The sequence below is a fragment of the Sapajus apella genome, unplaced genomic scaffold (assembly GCF_009761245.1).
Source record: "Sapajus apella isolate SASKATOON/1434 unplaced genomic scaffold, GSC_monkey_1.0 scaffold45, whole genome shotgun sequence".
Taxonomy (NCBI): domain Eukaryota; kingdom Metazoa; phylum Chordata; class Mammalia; order Primates; family Cebidae; genus Sapajus; species Sapajus apella.
The window spans coordinates 9,863,032-9,881,144 of record NW_022436985.1 but is presented as its reverse complement, the minus strand read 5'-3'; the positions used below and the strand labels follow the sequence as shown (position 1 = coordinate 9,881,144).

The following is an 18,113-nucleotide window of genomic DNA, read 5'->3' as shown; positions in this document are numbered from 1 at the left end:
GTTTTTTTTTTTTTTTTTTTTTTTTTTTTTTTTTTTTTGCCTAGAGAAATTATGAAGTACTTGCTGTACAAGTCAGGGTGGGCTAACCTGCCAAAACAGGTACCTCCCTCCCTTTCAGTACCCTGAAGAATAAGAAGTTAATTTCTTGCTCATGCAACATTTCAGAGGGTATTTCAGGTTAGCAGCAGCTTTCTTCCATGTGGTGATTAAGGGATCCAGGCTTCTTCTTCCCTCCTGTCTCTCCCAGGGCCCAGTCATTGCCTCCGTGGTCAAGGCTTAACAGCCACGTGCAGGTTCTGGTGAAGACTGTGAAGAAGGCTTGCCACTGCTGTTTGCTTAAATGCCTCATCCTATAAATGGCCCGCATCACTTTCACTCATGACCCATTGGCAGAGTTCTTAATTATTTAGCCACAGATATCTACAAGGGAGGCTGGAAAACATAATACAGCCATGTGCCCAGGAGGGAAAAAATGAATTTCAGCAGGTGGTTAGCAATGGTCTCATTAGTGCTTGGGCTCAAATGAAATAGTAAGTCTACCCTTATTTCTCCTAAAATAATTGGATCTTGACATTGAAATTGGTGTGCTGATTATATTTAATAAGTGACCTCCAATGCAGAATTATTCACTATTTTATTTTGCCATACTTTATGTAATTTTTATTTTTTCTGGCTTCCCTTTTGATGTCTAAAGGGAAGCATAATTAGTTATTGGAAAGCTTATTAAGACTTAAAAGAGATTTGAACTTGGTTTTGGTTGATGCTACCACACAGAACTGCAAACACCCAACTCACTGCTCTTACTTTCTGCTCATGATAGTCTATACACAATGACTGATGAATTTAGCCTGTCTTAAGGCTTCAGAATTTAGTCTGATGTCACCACCAGCAGAGAATTATCCTAAATTACAGGGCAGTTGTGCCCCTCAGGGGATATTTGGCAATCTCTGGAGACATTTCTGCTTGTTATACCTGGGGGAATGCCCCTGGCATGTCCTGGGTTGAGGTTAAGGATGCTACTAAGCTATAGTGCACAGGACAGCCCCCCCCCCCCCCCCCCACAAACACACACATGCACACTACAAAGCAGTCTTCCACCCAAATTGCCAGGAGTGAGGACGTTGAGAAACCCTGCCCTAGACTATTAAATTCAATAAGAAATAATGGTTTATTGCTCACTGTGTGCCAAGCACTGTGTTAAACTCCTTATATACATAGTTTCATTTTTATCCTCACAACAACCTGTGAAGAAAGAACTATCATCTGTCACCATTTTACTGTTGAGGGCACTAAGCCTTCTAAAGGTTAAATGTCTTGCCCAGGGCCACAACTATTAGATGTTGCAGTCAGGATTTAATTCCAGGCACTTTGTGTTCAAAGTGTTTCTCATCCACTATGCTATATGCCAGCAGTGCCCAAATTTAACTTTAGCCAACAATTTTCTGCATCTCTTTAGCTTATGAACATTTATTCACTAGGACATGCAGGGTAAATCATACCAACACAGTCCATGTGTCCAGAATTCTAATTGATCTAGGGAGTGGAAGAGCCTGCCTCTCTGTTTTTCTTTTTTTTGATTGGGATAAAATATACATAACATAAAATTAGCCATTTAACCATTTTAAATATATAATTCACTGGCATTAAGTAGATTTATTATATTATGTAAATGGAATTAACACTTATGATTTATTTCCAGAACTTTATCATCCCAAATAGAAACTCTGTATTCATTAAACAGTTTAACTCCCCATTTTCCCATTCCCCTTCCCCAGTCTGCAGTAGCCTCCATCCTACTTTCTCTCTCTGTGTCTCCCTATTCTAGCTACCTGATACAGGTGAAATCAGACCATGTTTGATCTTTTGTGTTTGGCTTATTCACTTAGCATATTTTCAAGGTTTATCCATGAGTGCAAACTTCCTTCCTTTTTATGACTGAATAGTATTTCAGTGTGTGTGTGAAATGCTGTTCATTGTGTGCACATACACAGTGAAATACTAAGTCATAAAAAGCAAGTTTGCACACATATGCACACACATTACATTCTTTTATCCGTTCATCAGTTCATGGGCATTTGCATTTTTTTCTACCTTTTGACTGTCGTGACTTTCCCTTTATTTTTAATCTGAACTTTACCCCATCACTTCCTCTTTTTTCTTTTTTATTTGTACCATAATTTTGAACAAACAGACTTTGTATTTTCATTACTCTGGGAATTTTTTGAGGGAGACTTGCTACCTTTTGGGGTTGTGATTAGGTCGTGCCAGTAACAGAATTCGTGCAGTCAAAAACATTTGTGGGACTTTCTTTCATGATAGGTATGAGGAATGCAGAGATGAATAATATAAGGTCTTGACTTTCAAGAAGTCCACAGTTTAGTAGGGGAAACAGATGGGTAAGTAAGTAATTGCAATGCCAGGTCCCAGGTATGGGAAGAGTCCAATAAAGAGAGGATAAGGCTAGGCATGGCAGCTCATGCCTGTAGTCAGGAGGATGAGACGGGAGGATCACTTAAGCCCAGGAGTTCAAGGCTACCCTGCAGAACATACTGAGTGGCAAGAAATACAAAAATTAGCCAGGCAGGGTGGTGTGCGCCTGTAGTCCCAGCTATTTGGGAGGCTGAGGTGGGAGAATCACCTGAGCCTGGAAGGTTGAGGCTGCAGTGAGTTGTGATCATGCCACTGCACTCCAGCCTGGATGACAGAGTGAGAGCCTATATCTAAAAAAAAAAAAAAGAGGGAGAGAGAGAGAGGATCAGATCTACCTCAGGAGGTCAGAGAAGGCTTCCAGAGGGAGTAAAACTTGAGCTACATTTTGAAGAATGAGGGGGGAATACAAGGAGGAAAACATGATAGGAACAAGACCAAGCAAACCTGTAACTTCTGCTATGGAATGGGTACACTTTCCTGTAGACAGCTGGAGCCAGTGTGGGCTTCTAGCTTAGGGAGCTGATACGATCACATGTCAATCTGAAGATGACTCTTGAAAAAATGTAGAGGATAGAGTGAGGCGGATAGACTGGTGGCTGACAGACTAAGGAGAGGGCTAACGAAGAGGAGGAGGGGTGACGAGGGCTACAACCAAGGCATATGAGCTGGGATAGAAAGAAGCTAGATTGAAGGGAGACAAAAACCATCAGAATGGTGGATCCAACTCCATGGGAGGGATAAAAAGAAGGCCTATTCTGGGTGAAACCAAATTTGTGGCATGGTGCCAGTAGATTTCCAGAGAAAGAAAAACACATTTTTGGGGAGGTGAGTGTGAGCTGTCTGGAAGATATGCAGGCAGAACTACGGGTTAACCGTAGCATATACTTGTCTGCACCTCAGGAGATGGCTGATTAAGAATTCAAGATTCAGGCCAGGCACGGTGGCACGTGCCTTTAATCCCAGCTGCTCAAGAGGCGGAGGCGAGAGGATTGCTGTTCCCAGGAGTCCGAGACCAGCCTGGGCAACATAGTAAGACACTTGTCTCAAAAAAAAAAAAAAAAAAAAAAAAATTCAAGATTCGGGAGTCGATAACTATTTACGGTAGAACTGACTATTCTATAGAAAATGGACAAATGTAAATAAGCCACTTCCCTGTCTAAAGGTGTCCCTGAAATCCAAATGAATACTGGGAAGGATTGTATTCATCCTTCTACACAAGGCTCACGTGTGTCTTAGCACAAAAAGAGGATTCTTTTATAATATAAATACATTGAGAATTTGGTCAGGCTATTGCAATGAACTGATAGTTCATATGGATTTGCATCTTTATACCACTCTGAAATCTGGACCAACTGGGCCTCCAAAAGGACATTTTGCAGATTTGGGCTTGTTTCTGAAGCTATGGACAGGCCTCTTCCAAGCACTAAGTGCTTCACAAACAGTATTTCTAATTCCCAGGACAACCCCCCAAAAAGGCACTTTTACTCCATTTTTAGATGAGGAAGTGGAGGCTCCTGATGTTAGGTAAGATTTCCCAGCTCCCAAGTGGTTAAGGCCTCAATTTAATGTAATTTGACTCCAAAGCCCGATGTTGCACCATGCCTTAATAATAGGCCATGTGGGCTTCATGTATGTCAGACGGGACAGGTTAGTGTAAGGCAAAAGATTCGTAATGAACCTTTTAACCATGGAACTGAAATATTTACAGTTGAAATGATACAATAGCTGGAATTAATTCCAAAATAAGTGGGGCTGTCCTGGTCCATGGCCTGTTGGGAACCGGGCCGCACAGCAGGAGATGAGCAGCAGGCTAGCGAGTATTACCGCCTGAGCTCCGCAGCCTCTCCGATCAGCCATGGCATCAGATGGCTGGGATGAGGTGAACTAGGATTGGCCTTGAGTTGATATTGTTGGATCTAGGTGATAGATTTGTCACTATATCATCCCGTCTTCGTGATATTTCTGATATTTTCTAAAATAAAAAGATTTTTGTTTGTTGGTTTGTTTGTTTTTAGATTGAGTTTCACCCTTGTTGCCCAGGTTGGAATGCAGTGGCGTGATCTCAGCTCACTGCAACCTCCACCTCCCAGGTTCAAATGATTGTCCTGCCTCAGCTTCCCAAGTAGCTGAGGTTATAGGCATACACCACCACACCTGGCTAATTTTGTATTTTTAATAGAGATAGAGTTTCACCATATTGGTCAGGCTGGTCTCCAACTCTTGACCTCAGGTGATCCACCTGCCTCTGCCTTTCACAGTGCTGGGATTACAGGTGTGAGCCACTGCACCCAGCCAATAAAAAGTTTTTGAAAAACGATTTGGATAAAACAGTTGGGGAAATGGCATTTTTGTTGAAAGCCAACTATTATGTTTGGAATATCTTTTGTTTGGAGTTCTCCATTACAGAGTTCCCCAATGTTCATATTAAGAAGTAACACTGTGCAGAGGAATGCATTGTTTAGATTAGCATTCACCGACCTTTTTGGCACCAGGAACCGGTTTCATGGAAGACAATTTTTCCATAGATCTGGGGTGGGAAGTGTTTCAGGCTAAAAGGGTTCCACCTCAGATCATCAGGCATTAGATTCTCGTAAGGAGTAGGCAACCTAAATTCCTCACATGTGCAGTTCACAGTAGGGTTCTCACTCCTATGAGAATCTGATGCCACCGCTGATCTGACAGGAGGCTGAGTTCAGGAGGTAATGCTCGCTAGCCTGCGGCTCACCTCCTGCTGTATGGCCCAGTTCCTATCAGGCCATGGACCAGTACCCATTTGTAATCTGGGGACTGGGGACCCCTGCTTTAGATGATGTACTCTGGCTTTGCGTTCTGGCATTGGCTAAGCACCCTCTTAAAGGAAGTTGGGTCAATACTCTCATTCTGTGTTTTTCCTAACAGCTGGAAACATTGAATCCCTGCAATGCTGGGAAGTTACTCCAACCACAACTAGAATAGTTGCCGGAAAGACAACAGTTGATTTTGAAGAATGTCACCAATTTGGACGATTCCATCCTTAACCATTCTTATCCTATCGGCTCCACCAAACATGAAGAGTAGTTGGCTGCAGGACAGCTATTTTCCCTACTTGTAGATGCAGCTATTTCTCACCCATCAAGACATAAAAGGTTCCTGTACCCTAAGATTGATTCTACATACACACCCAATGGGAAAACAGGATGAAAATTTTAAAGCAGTAAATACTTGAGGAAGTAGACAGAGTAATTTAGAAAAAGAAAATATATAGGGTCAAGCACAGTGGCTCACACCTGTAATCCCAGCACTTTGGGAGGCCGAGGTGGGAGGATCACTTGAGCCCAGGAGTTTGAGGCTACCTAGACAATGTAGTGAGACTCCCACCTCTACAAAAAATTAAAGAATTAGTTGGGCTTGGTAGTATGCACCTGTAGTCCAAGCTACTCAGGAGGCTGAGCTGAGGCAGGAGGATTTCTTGAGCCCAGGTGGTCGAGGCTGCAGTGGGCCATGCTTGCACCAGTGTACTCCAGCCTGGGTGATAAGAAGTAACACTGTGCAGAGGAATGCATTGTTTAGATCAGCATTCACGAACATTTTTGGCACCAGGAACCAGTTTCATGGAAGGCAATTTTTCCACAGATCTGGGGTGGGAAGTGTTTCAGGCTAAAGTGTTCCAGAAAGAAAAGAAAAAGAATATATGATGTATATCATATAAAAATATACATAAGGGAGGCTGAGTGCAGTGGCATGCCTGTAATCCCATGACTTTGGGGGACTGAAGCAGGAGGACCGCTTGAGGCCAAGAGTTCAAGACCAGCCTGTGCAACATATTGAGACCTCATCTCTGCAAAAACTCAAAAAATGAGGCAGGAAGATGGCTTAAGCCCAGGAGGTCAAGGCTTCAGTAAGCTGTCATCACACTACTACACTCTAGGCTGGGTAACACAGAGAGACCCTGCCTGAAAGTAAATAAATTCATACATACATATGTATGGAGACTTGTTTCTTTCCATTTGAAATGTTTCATTCGAAGGCTAGAATTAAATTGCCATAGGCCATTGCAAGTTTAGCTTGAATAAATTATTAATATTTTTTGAGATGGAGTCTCACTCTATCACCCAGGCTGGAGTGCAGTGGCATGGTCTTGGCTCACTGCAACCTCTTCCTTCTGAGTTCAAGCAGTTCTCCTGCCTCAACCTCCCATGTAGCTGGGATTACAGGCACCCACTGTCACACCCGGCTAAGTTTTGTGTTTTTAGTAGAGACAGGGTTTCACCATGTGGGCCAGGCTGGTCCCAAACTCCTGACCTCAGGTGATCTGCCCACCTCATGCCTTTAATCCCTCCCAAAGTGCTGGGATTACAGGCATGAGCCACCACACCTAGCCTACCTTGAAAATTTGATCGGAGTTTGTTTTTTCTATTTATAGGCCAAGAAATACCATGTATAAATATTAAGAATCATGGGCGTTCCTTAGTGCCTAGTTGTTTATAAACCATGGGAAAGAATGAAATCATTGACCAAGTGAGGCAGGGCAACAGTCTTCCCTGGGAATAAAGAGACTAGCATTCTCTACTGACATACATTTTAGGCCTGCCCTCCAAAAGAAATCTACCCAAAGAAGTGATGTGTTTGTGTCCAGGGCTCCCAAGCCTAACCTGTGGCTGCCTCTGTGTTATTCTAAGTTATAATTTTCCGTGCCATCTAAATTTATAATAATTCTTTAATATGACAGTGTTTCAGTGAACAAACATTCTGCTTGCTGCATTTCTTCTGAGTGAGTAATTCCCTGACAACTACCAGATCTTGGCAGAAGCAAACCTGGTCATAACTTATGCTCCACTCTCAGTGTGGTGAAACCTATGATGCGTAACACAGTGTTTTTGAATTCAGTGCTGATTTTCCTAAAGGACATTTGGGAGGAAAAAAGAAAAGGAAAGGAAATATCCAAATTCAGGAATAGAACTTACATATTGTTATAGGACTTAAAAAATACATGAACACAAATGATGAACTCATTTATTTGAAGTAAAAGACCTTAAGCTATTTTTCCCATTTCTCTGTGTGGCTTGACTGTGGCGAAAGTCGCTTTGTGAGTTTCCATTATTGAAGCAGTTAAGGTCTGTGGAATCAAAGCGTGAGACAGCATGCAGGGGCCAGGTTGGTTTCCATGTCACAGCCAATCTAATCTAACTGAAAGGATGGAGAGGTTTGTCTTTTTTGGATAACGTTAAGATTCTTCCAAGTAACCAGCAGTGTGACTTTACCACACTGTTCATTAACAGGGGTTTGGATGGCCACCATGTCTGCTGCTGGCTGAGTCCAAAACTGCGGTCACCTTCTCCAGCAAGCTCATGCAGGGTTACGTCATCTTCACTCAGCCAGCCCAATGCTTTTTCCATCTGCTAAAATATAGAACATGGTTGCCAATTCTACTCTTTCTACAAAGAGAGACAGGGAACATAGATGAGTTGCTGCTTTTAAAGATTGTATGTTAATTGGTATTTTAAAAACCTGTTAAACTAAGCACGCCTAGTGTGGGCAGTTACAGTCACCATGGTGTTTTTTAATAGGACAGTTTCTGCTCTTACGGAGCAGAGCTTTTGTGCCAGTGGGTTAGAAGCATAACATGTTTCTGTATTGAAATGATTCTCCAGCCAGGACTTCTTTTCATCAGGGGTGACCTAAAAGGTATTATGTGCAATGTAGTTACATCATGTTCTTAACTGGGTTTAGTAGTAGGATAATTACAAGGTTGTGTCCACGTCAAATAGGAAGAACTGGCAAGTTTTGCACAATTATTTAACTCCTCTGTTAGGCCTTCCTTACTTCCTGTTCTCCTTTTAAAATTTTGCTAAGATATTGCTAATGGGTTTGGGAGCTTATAAAATGATCAGGATTCTTGCCTTATGTTTTGCATGTTGGAGTAACAGTGGACCTAGATGTATTCGTAAGTAAAAGGTGGACCTACAAAACCAGTTTCTTAGTTGCTTTCAAAGTGTGCTAAGAAAAAATAAAGTAAAAATAGGAGAATCTCCTTTATAGATGATTCTGTTTAGTTTGTGCTTTTTTTGTTGTTCCTTTTTGCCATTTATGAGATTTCTTAAATAAAATGATATCTTTTCTTTTTTTCATTATTATCTTAAAGGTCTCTGGGGAACAAGACTCATGGAGGAAAGCAGCACTAACCGAGAGAAATACCTTAAAAGTGTTTTACGGGAACTGGTCACATACCTCCTTTTTCTCATAGTCTTGTGCATCTGTAAGTAGAATATTTCCTTCCACTAATGGAAAAGTTTTGAAAAGACTTGACCTATCTGAATCATAATTAAAAAGAGTTGCACCAGAGGAGCAACTTAGAAGTTACTTCCTTACCTTTGTATTTAATTCTAATTTTTTTTATTTAGGTATTTGTTTATTGACTATCTTCCTGTAGTAGAATGCAAGCTTTATAAGAGAAGGGATGTGATTTGTTCTCTGCTGTACCCCCGTTTCCCAAAACTGGGGATGGCAACGGAAGGTTCTGAAAAATGTACAAGAAAGAATTTGATCAAGTGCTCAGTGACTGTGGACTTGCCATTAACACAGGAAGGGAAAGTCAAAGAGTTCAATTCCAATTTAGAATTTGGTCAAGTTCTCTTCTGCACTCTGGCAAACATTAATTAAAAATCAGCATTATCTGACCAGCCAGTTCATTGTCAGTGGTGACAATTTTCACTGTGAGATACATGTGGCAACTTGCCAGACACCACAAAAGCAAGTTAGAGGATATTTGTCTTAGATTTCTTAACAGTGAATGCAGCGTCACTATTATTACAGTGTCATCATTATTGTCATACTGTTATATCAGTTAACATAAAGTCTGCATAAAAATTATTTCCAGAAAAATGGCTTTCCAAATTTGACTTTCAGGAAAAACAAATAATGCCACTAATACTGCTTTTATTGGCTTTTATATGTAAAAGTCCCCTTCTTTTGGATTTGGATATGTTGTGTCAATGCATTATTTTAATTCATTATTTCTTCTCAATCTTTAATAATTGCTGGCCTTTTACTCCACAAGAAACTTGCTGTAGACTCATGTCTTTCCTTTTCTTCCCTTCTTTCAGCTTGTCCTCCCATCCTCTGGCGGGGGAGAGGAGGGACACCTGAGCTAGACTAGTCATAGGAAACATTTGTCTCAAAGTCCAGAAAGCCACAGGTGATGGATTTGTCCTCTGAATCCAAGGGTGTTGGATGATGGATTTCTGTCATGTCCTTATCGCAAGAACAGATAAGGAAGCAGATTTATGACCCCAGAGCCTCCTACCAAACTCCTCTGAGAAGAGTTCCTTTTTTAAAAAAATTAGAGACAGGGTCTTGATCTGTTTCCCAGGCCAGAGTGCAGTGCCACAATCACAGCTCACTGCAGCTTTGAACTCTTAGACTTGAGTAATCCTCCCACCTCAGTCACCCAAGTAGCTAGGACTACAGCTGCACACCACCATGCCCAGCTAACTTTTAAACATTTTTGTAGAGGTGAAGTCTTACTTTGCTGCCTATACTGGTTTCCAACTCCTAGCTTCAAGTGATCATCCTGCCTCAGCCTCCCAAAGTGCTGGGATTATAGGCATGAGCCACTGCATCCAGCCTGGATGTGACATTTTTATGATTTAAATTGTTAAGAGTTTAGAAACTGAGATTGAGTTTGCTGCCTGCATTAAAATGGTGCTTAAATATTAAACTGCAGTGGCCTTGAATATTAACAAGTTGATTAGAATTATTAAGTTCTTCTCAGTCATTACATATACAGACAAATTTCTTATGTAAAATAGAAGGTAACTCCTCTACATAAGTCTAGAATTTCAGCAGTCCCTAAAAGTGACTGAGCATTAGAATCACTCAGTGACTTTAGAATATATATGTGGTTTTCCTAGATCTCCTAACAGAGTCTCTAAAATATAACCTAGAGAAACGAGTTTTCAGATGCCGTGAAAGTAAGCCAGAGAAGTAAGCTAAAGACAGACAGTGTTAGGAAACATGCCTAAAGTCATATAATGAATTGCTTTTCTTGTTTGAGAATATTGTTGCTTTTTGTTCTTTTTCACATGAATCACATTTTATTTCTTATATGAGTAGCTATATATTTAAAATTTTTACTTTCGGAATATTGTAGAATCTCTGGTTAAGAAGGTAACTTAATAATCACATGGTCTGACCTTACTGGATGCTAAAAACCTCTTTAAAACATCCGTCTCAGATGGTTACTCACCCTGCCTCTGATTGAACAAGAGTCCCAGATTAAGGGACTTACTTCTTTGAAATAGTTCCTTTCATTTTTCTACAGCTATGTTAGAAAGTTTTTCCTTCAGTGAAACCAGAATCTATCTCTTGTAACTTCCACCCAGTTGCACCCTCCAAGCCTATGTATACCAAGTATCTTTTCTATGCTGCTTTTCCAGTTCAGCTCTTCGGAGGTTGGGAGACAGATACCTAATGTCCCCTAAGACTTCTCCAGGTTAAGCCTTTCCAGTTCATCCAACTGTTGATTATGTGACTGGAGACACAAGTTTGAGTAACTCCCTTGATGGGAAGTCCCTCTGGTCCATGTTCTGTTCATCAAAGTCCCTAGAAAGCACACGAGCCTCTCTGTGGTGAGTGGGACCATGAGATTCCTCAGTCAGACACTACACTGTGGCTTCTGCAACCTACCATGGCCAGACTCATGAGGCTATCTCATCATATAAATGATTCCTTGGTCTCTTCACAAAAACGGTGAAGCACTGTGTCCCCCAGCTGTATGTGAGCTAGTCTGGGATCATAGTGGAGGACTTCTCTTTCAACCTGTTAAATTTCATCTCGTTAGGATTTACCTATTTTTCAATTCTGTTGAAATTATCTTGGATCTGGATTCATTCATCTCACATCAGCTACTCCCTGAAGCCTCACAGTACCAGCAGAGTTATTATCTTTATCCATATCCTTGTAAATTTTGAAACCAAGAAATATTAGTCTAAGAACATCAGTTCATTAATGAAGGCTCTGATTGGAGTTCACTTTATTATATTATCATCCAGCTCAGAGTGTTCATAAACAAGATGATAGGAAAGACTTTTCCAAATCCTTGTCTGAGTAATTCCACCATTCTTCTGATCTGTGAGCTGTTGACCAGATTAAAAAGGAAGTGGGAATAACCAGGCAAGATTTACTCCTAGCAAAGCCTTACAGGTTTCTAGTGATTGAGTCCTTTCCCTATTGCTTACAGGCCATCTTTTTAATTACTAGTTTTAAAATCTTGCCAGCAACATCAATATTAAGTGACCAAGAATATCAAATTCATTACTCTGTATGTAAATGAGATAAGATAGTGTACTTACCTCTGTGCCTTGGGTATTAGGCTGTTCTTGCATTGCTGTAAATACTTGAGTCTGAGTAATTTATAAGAAATGAGGTTTGGCCAGGCACTTTGGCTCATGCCTGTAATCCCAGCACTTTGGCAGGCTGAAGCATGTGTATCGCTAGAGCCAGAAGTTCAAACCTAGCCTGAATTACAAGGCAAAATACCCTCTCTACAAAAGATACAAAAATTAGCTGGGCATAGTGGCATGCATCTGTAGTCTCAGCTGCCCAGGAGGCTGAGGTGGAAGGACTGTTTGAAGCTGGGAGTCAGTGATTGCAGTGAGCCATGATTGCACCACTGCACTCCATCCAGCCTGGGCAACAGAGCAGGAACCTGTCTCAAAAAAAAAAAAAGAGAGAGAGAAAAGAAAAGAGGTCTAATTGGCTCATGATTCTGCAGGCTGTATAGGAAGCGTAGCTCCAGCATCTGCTTCTGGGGAGGACTCAAGGAGCTGTTCCTCATGGTGGAAGGTGAAGCAGGAGCTAGCACATCATGTGGTAAATGCAGAAGCAAGATAGAGTGGGGCCTGGAAGGAGCCACACACTTTTAAATGATCAGATTTCATGAGAACTCACTCATTATCTCAAGGACAGTACCAAGAGGATGGTACTAAATTATTCATGAGATATCCACCCCCATGATCTGATCACCTCACACCAGGCCCCATCTTCAGCATTGGAGATTATGTTTCAACATGAGATTTGGATGGGGACAACATCCAAAAAATGGTAGGGTTTTGGCAAGCAGTTTGACATAGTAAGAAAAATACGGATATTTTTTGCATCAAAGAAACTTAAGTTCAAATCCCAGCTCCACCACTGGCATGATAGGGAAATGCGGGCAAGTTAATTAACCTTTCTAAGCCTTGATTTCCTCATTCCTAAAACATGTATTTGGAAATACCGTTGTGAAAATTAGAAATAATATATGAAAAGATCCTAGGATGCTGTCTGTCATACAGTAGTAGTATTAAGAAGTTATTCTTGCTAAAGATTGTTGAGAATGGCAGAATTATCTCAGTTAGTTCTAAGAGCTAGTTTCTAATTGTTTGAGCACAGACTCAGATTTATTTGGAGCAGCTAACTGCTCACCAAGAGCTTATTTTCCATCTTACCAATGAAAGTTTTGTTCCTGTCTTTTACAAATAAGTCTACTTAACCAAGAGAACAGAAATGACATGAGAATTAGGTAATCCCACTTTCTCTGTAATTCAGGATTTATTCTTACTTGAAACCTGAGAGTTGCTATGAATTCACCATTAAAATATTTATTAATATACATGGGTTACTGTTATAAATAGCAATAGTATTGCTATTCTGTGAGTTAGGTGTTGAAGTTAAAGAAAGGAATAAAGAATATTTAGAAGATCTTTGAAAACAATGGCTGGTCATGGTGGCTCATGCCTATAATCTCAGCACTTTGGGAGGCCAAGGCAGGTAGATCACTTGAGGTCAGAAGTTCGAGACCAGCCTGGGGAATGTGACAAGATCTCATTTCTACAAAATATGCAAAAATTAGCTGGGCATGGTGGCATACACCTGTAGTTCCAGCTACTCAGGAGGCTGGAGCATGAGAATCACTTGAACCCAGGAAGCAGAGATTGTAATGAGCCAAGATTGCACCACTGCACTCTAGCCTGGGCAATAGAGTGAGACTCTGTCTCAAAAAAAAAAAAAAAAAAAAGAAAAGAAAAGAAAGAAAAGAAAAAAATGGAAAGAAGGTATTTGGTGAATCTATGACAAAAATATATTTGCCATTTCCTTTTTCTGTGCTCTCTACTCATTCTATAAAATTGAGTAAAATATCTACAAGTTTAAACACAATAATAGAAATCACAAAAGTTAGTTGAGTCAACATTATAGAAATGTAGCATTTCTATATGTCAAAGAAATAGACAGCATTAAAAAGCAGAAAGCAATTGCAAAGAATGATTATAAGAAATATCACAAAGCGTTAATATTTTAACACATTTGAAACTTGAAAATCACTGAGAAAAACAGTAGACTTCCATAAATATTTTACAGAGTAGAAAATATAGGCCGGACATAGTGGCTCATGCCTGTAATCCCAGCACTTTGGGAGGTTAAGGTGGGTAGATCATGAGTTCAGAAGTTGAAGACCAGCCTGACCAAGATGGTGAAACCTTATCTCCACTAAAAAATTTAAAAATTAGTTAGGCATGGTGTCAGGCACCTGTAATCCCAGCTACTTGGGAGGCTGAGGCAAAGAATTGCTTGAACTCAGGAGGCGGAGGTTGCAGTCACTGCACTCCAGCCTGGGTGACAGAGCAAGACTCCATCTCAAAAAGACAAAGAAAAAATAATTCATGTGTAGGCACAGTGGCTCATGCCTATAATCCCAGTACTTTAGGAAGCCAAGTTGAGAGGATCACTTGAGGCCAGGAGTTCCAAGGCCAGCCTGGGCAACATAGCGAGACCTGTCTCTATTAAAAATTTTAAAATTAGCCAGGTACGGTGGCACACACCTGCAGTCTCAGTTACTTGGGAGCCTGAGGCAGGAGGATTGCTTGAGCCCAAGTTTGAGGCTGCAGTGAGCCATGATTGCACTACTGCACTCTAGCCAGAGCTATAGAGTAAGACCTAGTGTCAAAAAGGTAAAAAAATAAAAATTAACCCGGCATAGTGACACATGCCTATAGTCCCAGCTACTCAGGAGGCTAAGGCAAGAGGATCACTCGAGTCTGAGAGATGGAGCTGGCAGTATGCCATGATCATGCCACTGCACTCCAGCCTGGGTGACAGAGTGAGACTCTGTCTCAAAAATAAATAAAATTAAATCAAAGAAAATTTATTCAAATAGGAAAGTGATACGGTTTGGCTCTGTGTCCCTACCCAAATCTCATCTCCAATTGTAATCCCCATGTATTGAGGGAGGTTCCTGGTGGGAGATAATTGGATCATGGGGGTGGTTTCCCCCATGCTGTTCTCATGATAGTGAGTGGGTTCTCATGAGTTCTGGTTGTTTGGTAGGTATCTGGCACTTCCCCCTTCTTTTTCTTTGTCCTGCTGCCTTGTGAAGAAGGTGCTTCCTTCTTTGCCTTCTGCCATGATTATAAGTTTCCTGAGGCCTCCCCAGCCATTCAGAACTGTAAGTCAATTAAACTGCTTTCCTCTATAAATTACCCAGTCTCAGGCAGTTTTTTATAGCAGTGCGAAAATGGACTAATGCAGAGACTTGGTATCAGGAGTGGGGTACAACTATAAAGATAACCTGAAAATATGGAAGCGACTCTGGAACTGGGTAACAGGCAGGGTTGGAACAGTTTGGAGGGCTCAGAAGCAGACAGGAAGATGTGGGAAAGTTTGGAACTTCCTAGAGACTTGTTGAATGACTTTCACCAATATGCTGATAGTGATATGGATAATGAAGTTCATGCTAAGGTGGTCTCAGATGGAGATGAGGAACTTACTGGGAACTGGAGCAAACATCACTCTTGCTATGTGTTAGCAAAGAGACTGGTGGCATTTTGGCCCTGCCCTAGAGATCTGTGGAACTTTGAAGTTGAGAGGGATGATTTAGAATAACTGGGAGTGGAAATTTCTAAACAGCAAAGCATTCAAGAGGTGACCTGGCTTTTCCTGAAAGCATACAGTTATATGTGCTTACAAAGAGATGGTTTAAAATAGGAACTTATGTTTAAAGGGGAAACAGAGTCCAACAAAAGTTTGGGGAGTTTGCAGGCTGACCAAGTGGTAGAAAAGAAAAAGCCATTTTCTGGGGAGAAATTCAAGCTGGCTACAGAAATTTGCATAAGTAATGAGGAGCTGAATGTTAATCACCAAGACAATGGAGAAAATGTTTCCAAGACCTTCCAAAAATCTTCAAGGCAACCCTTGCATCATAGGCCTGAAGGCCTAAGAGGGAAAAATGGTTTTGTGAGCCCAACTGCTCTTTGCAGCCTTGGGACATGGCACCCTGTGTTCCAGCCACTCCAGCACCAGCTGTGGCTGAAAGAAACCAAGGTATAGCTCAGACCATTGCTTCAGAGGGTGCAAGTTCCAAGCATTGGCAGCTTCCATGTGGTGTTCGGCCTGTGGGTGCACAGAAGACAAGAGTTGAGCTTTGGGAGCCTCCGCCCAGATTTCAGAGGATGTTTGGAAACACCTTGATGTCCAGGCAGAAGTCTGCTGCAGGGGCAGAGCCTTCATGGAGAACCCCTACTAGGGCAATGCAGAGAGGAAATGTGGGGTTGGAACTTCCACACAAAGTCCCCATTGGGGCACTGCCTCATGGAACTATGAGAAAAAGACCACCATTTTCCAGACCCCAGAATGGTAGATCCACCAACAGATTGCATTCTGCGCTTAGAAAAGCTGCAGACACTCAAATGCCAGCCTGTGAAAGCAGCTGCAGGGACTGTACCCTGCATCGCCAGAAGTGGAGCTGTCCAAGACCATGAGAGCCCACCCCTTGCATTAGCATGCCCTGGATGTGAGACAGGCAATTAAAGGAGATTCTGGAGCTTAAAGATTTAATGAATGCCCTGCAGAGTTTCAGACTTGAATGGGTTTCAGACCCCTTTGTTTTGGCCAGTTTCTCCCATTTGGAATGGGAACATTTACCCAATGCGTGGATCCCCATGGTATCTTGGAAATAACTAACTTGCTTCTGATTTTACAGGCTTATAGGCAGAAGGGACTTCACTTGTCTCAGATGAGACTTTGGACTTGGACTTTTGAGTTAATGCTGGAAAGAATTAAGACATTGGGGAACTGTTGGGAAGGCATATTTGGTTTTGAAATGTGAGAAGGACATGAGATTTGGAGGGGCCAGGGGGAGAATGCTATGGCTTGGCTCTGTGTCTCCACCCCAATCTCATCTCCAATTGTAATCCCCATGTGTCAAGGAAGGGATCTGATGGGAGGTGACTGTATCATGGGGGCAGTTTCCCCCATGCTGTTTGCATGATAGTGAGAGAGTTCTCATGAGATCTGGTTGTTTGGTAAGTGTCTTTCACTTCCCCCTTCTCCCTCTCTCACCTGGTGCCTTGTGAAGAAGATACTTGCTTCTCCTTTGGCTTCCTCCACGATTGTTAAGTTTCCTGAGGTCTCCCTAGCCATTCAGAACCGTGAGTCAATTAAACCTCTTTCCTTTAGAAATTACCCATTCTCAGGTAGCTCTTTATAGCAGTGTGAAAATGGACTAATACAGAAAGTATTTAACTTTAAATTCACTAGTATCCAAAGAAATAATGAAAATGGAGAAATGAACAACAAAATCATAGTACAATGTGATATGTACTAGGACAGGAAAAGCCCAAAGAAATCTATATATTTCCATTTATTTATCTCTGAAAGAAGGAAACTTTGCCTTATATTCCAAAGAAGAAAGCAATATTTTATTTTACTTGTAAAAATCTTGCAAGGATACTAGTCTAAATATAGTTTTCCTAATTTGCCAGAGAATCCATGAAGATCAAGTTGATAACATGATCAGTGAAGTAAAGGTCAGTTAATCTCACAGCAGCTGTAGGCTGATTCCATTTCCAGTGAAAAATGTCCTGATAGCTCCCCACATATCTTTTCACAAAAACAGTTTCAGTCTTAAGATAACAGGCTGCAATCCATGAGAAGTAACTATTAAGCCTTTGACTATGGCTGGAGGGCTCCTCATCCTTTCTGATAAATTGACTGGACGAAAACTCAATTTTAAAATGACAAGAAATAGAAGATATATAGATGTACTTTAAATGTGACCAAAATAGGTTGTGAAAACATAAGACACGATATCCAAAAATACTACTGTACACTGTAGGGTATTGGTTGTTTTACCCTTGTGATCACGTGGCTGAGCTTACTGCCACTGCTTAGCATTGCAAGAGCATCAAACTGCCTATCACTAGCCTGGGAAAAGATCAAAATTCAAAATTCCAAGTACGGTTTCTAATGAATGCTTATCACTTTTGCACCATTTTAAGTCAAAAAATCAGTAAGTTGAACCATCATATGTCCAAGATTATCTGTATGTAAATATTACACATCTTTCTCTCACTTTGAAAACAAAATAATACTAGCCAACACTAGCATTCTCAAAAGCACTTGTGTCAACAGTATTTACCCCTTAAAGATTTTCCTCACAATTTTACAATTGTTACTTACAATTTTCTTTGAAATTTTAACCAAATCTAGATTAAAAGATTTGGGGTTTTTAGTGACTGAATTATTTCACAAACTCTCTCATTCTGCAGTCTGACTTCTGCCTCCTAAAAAGCCCTTACCACAATCACTGGGGATGGCTCTTTTCAGCCTCTTCCTGCCCATTTGGTCCAGTGGTGTTTGGCATTCTAGGACTTCCCTCCTTGGCCTTGATA

General features: G+C 41.1%; 1 protein-coding gene and 1 long non-coding RNA gene across 3 annotated transcripts in view; one reads left to right on the top strand and one right to left on the bottom strand.

Moving 5' to 3' along the window:
* Positions 1–18,113, top strand: part of PKD2 (polycystin 2, transient receptor potential cation channel) — a 74,720-nt gene that overhangs the window by 3,917 nt on the left and 52,690 nt on the right. For both annotated transcript variants that reach the window (XM_032239655.1, XM_032239656.1), the window contains exon 2: positions 8,552–8,665. In XM_032239655.1, the coding sequence (XP_032095546.1) occupies positions 8,552–8,665 (114 nt within the window). The remainder of the gene's footprint in view (positions 1–8,551; positions 8,666–18,113) is intronic.
* LOC116524420 overlaps positions 9,577–18,113 on the bottom strand; it is a 21,139-nt gene continuing 12,602 nt past the window's right edge. Inside the window, exons 2-3 of the long non-coding RNA XR_004257325.1 lie at positions 13,562–13,566; positions 9,577–9,660 (exon numbers count right to left, since the gene is read on the bottom strand). This is a non-coding gene — a long non-coding RNA (uncharacterized LOC116524420). The remainder of the gene's footprint in view (positions 9,661–13,561; positions 13,567–18,113) is intronic.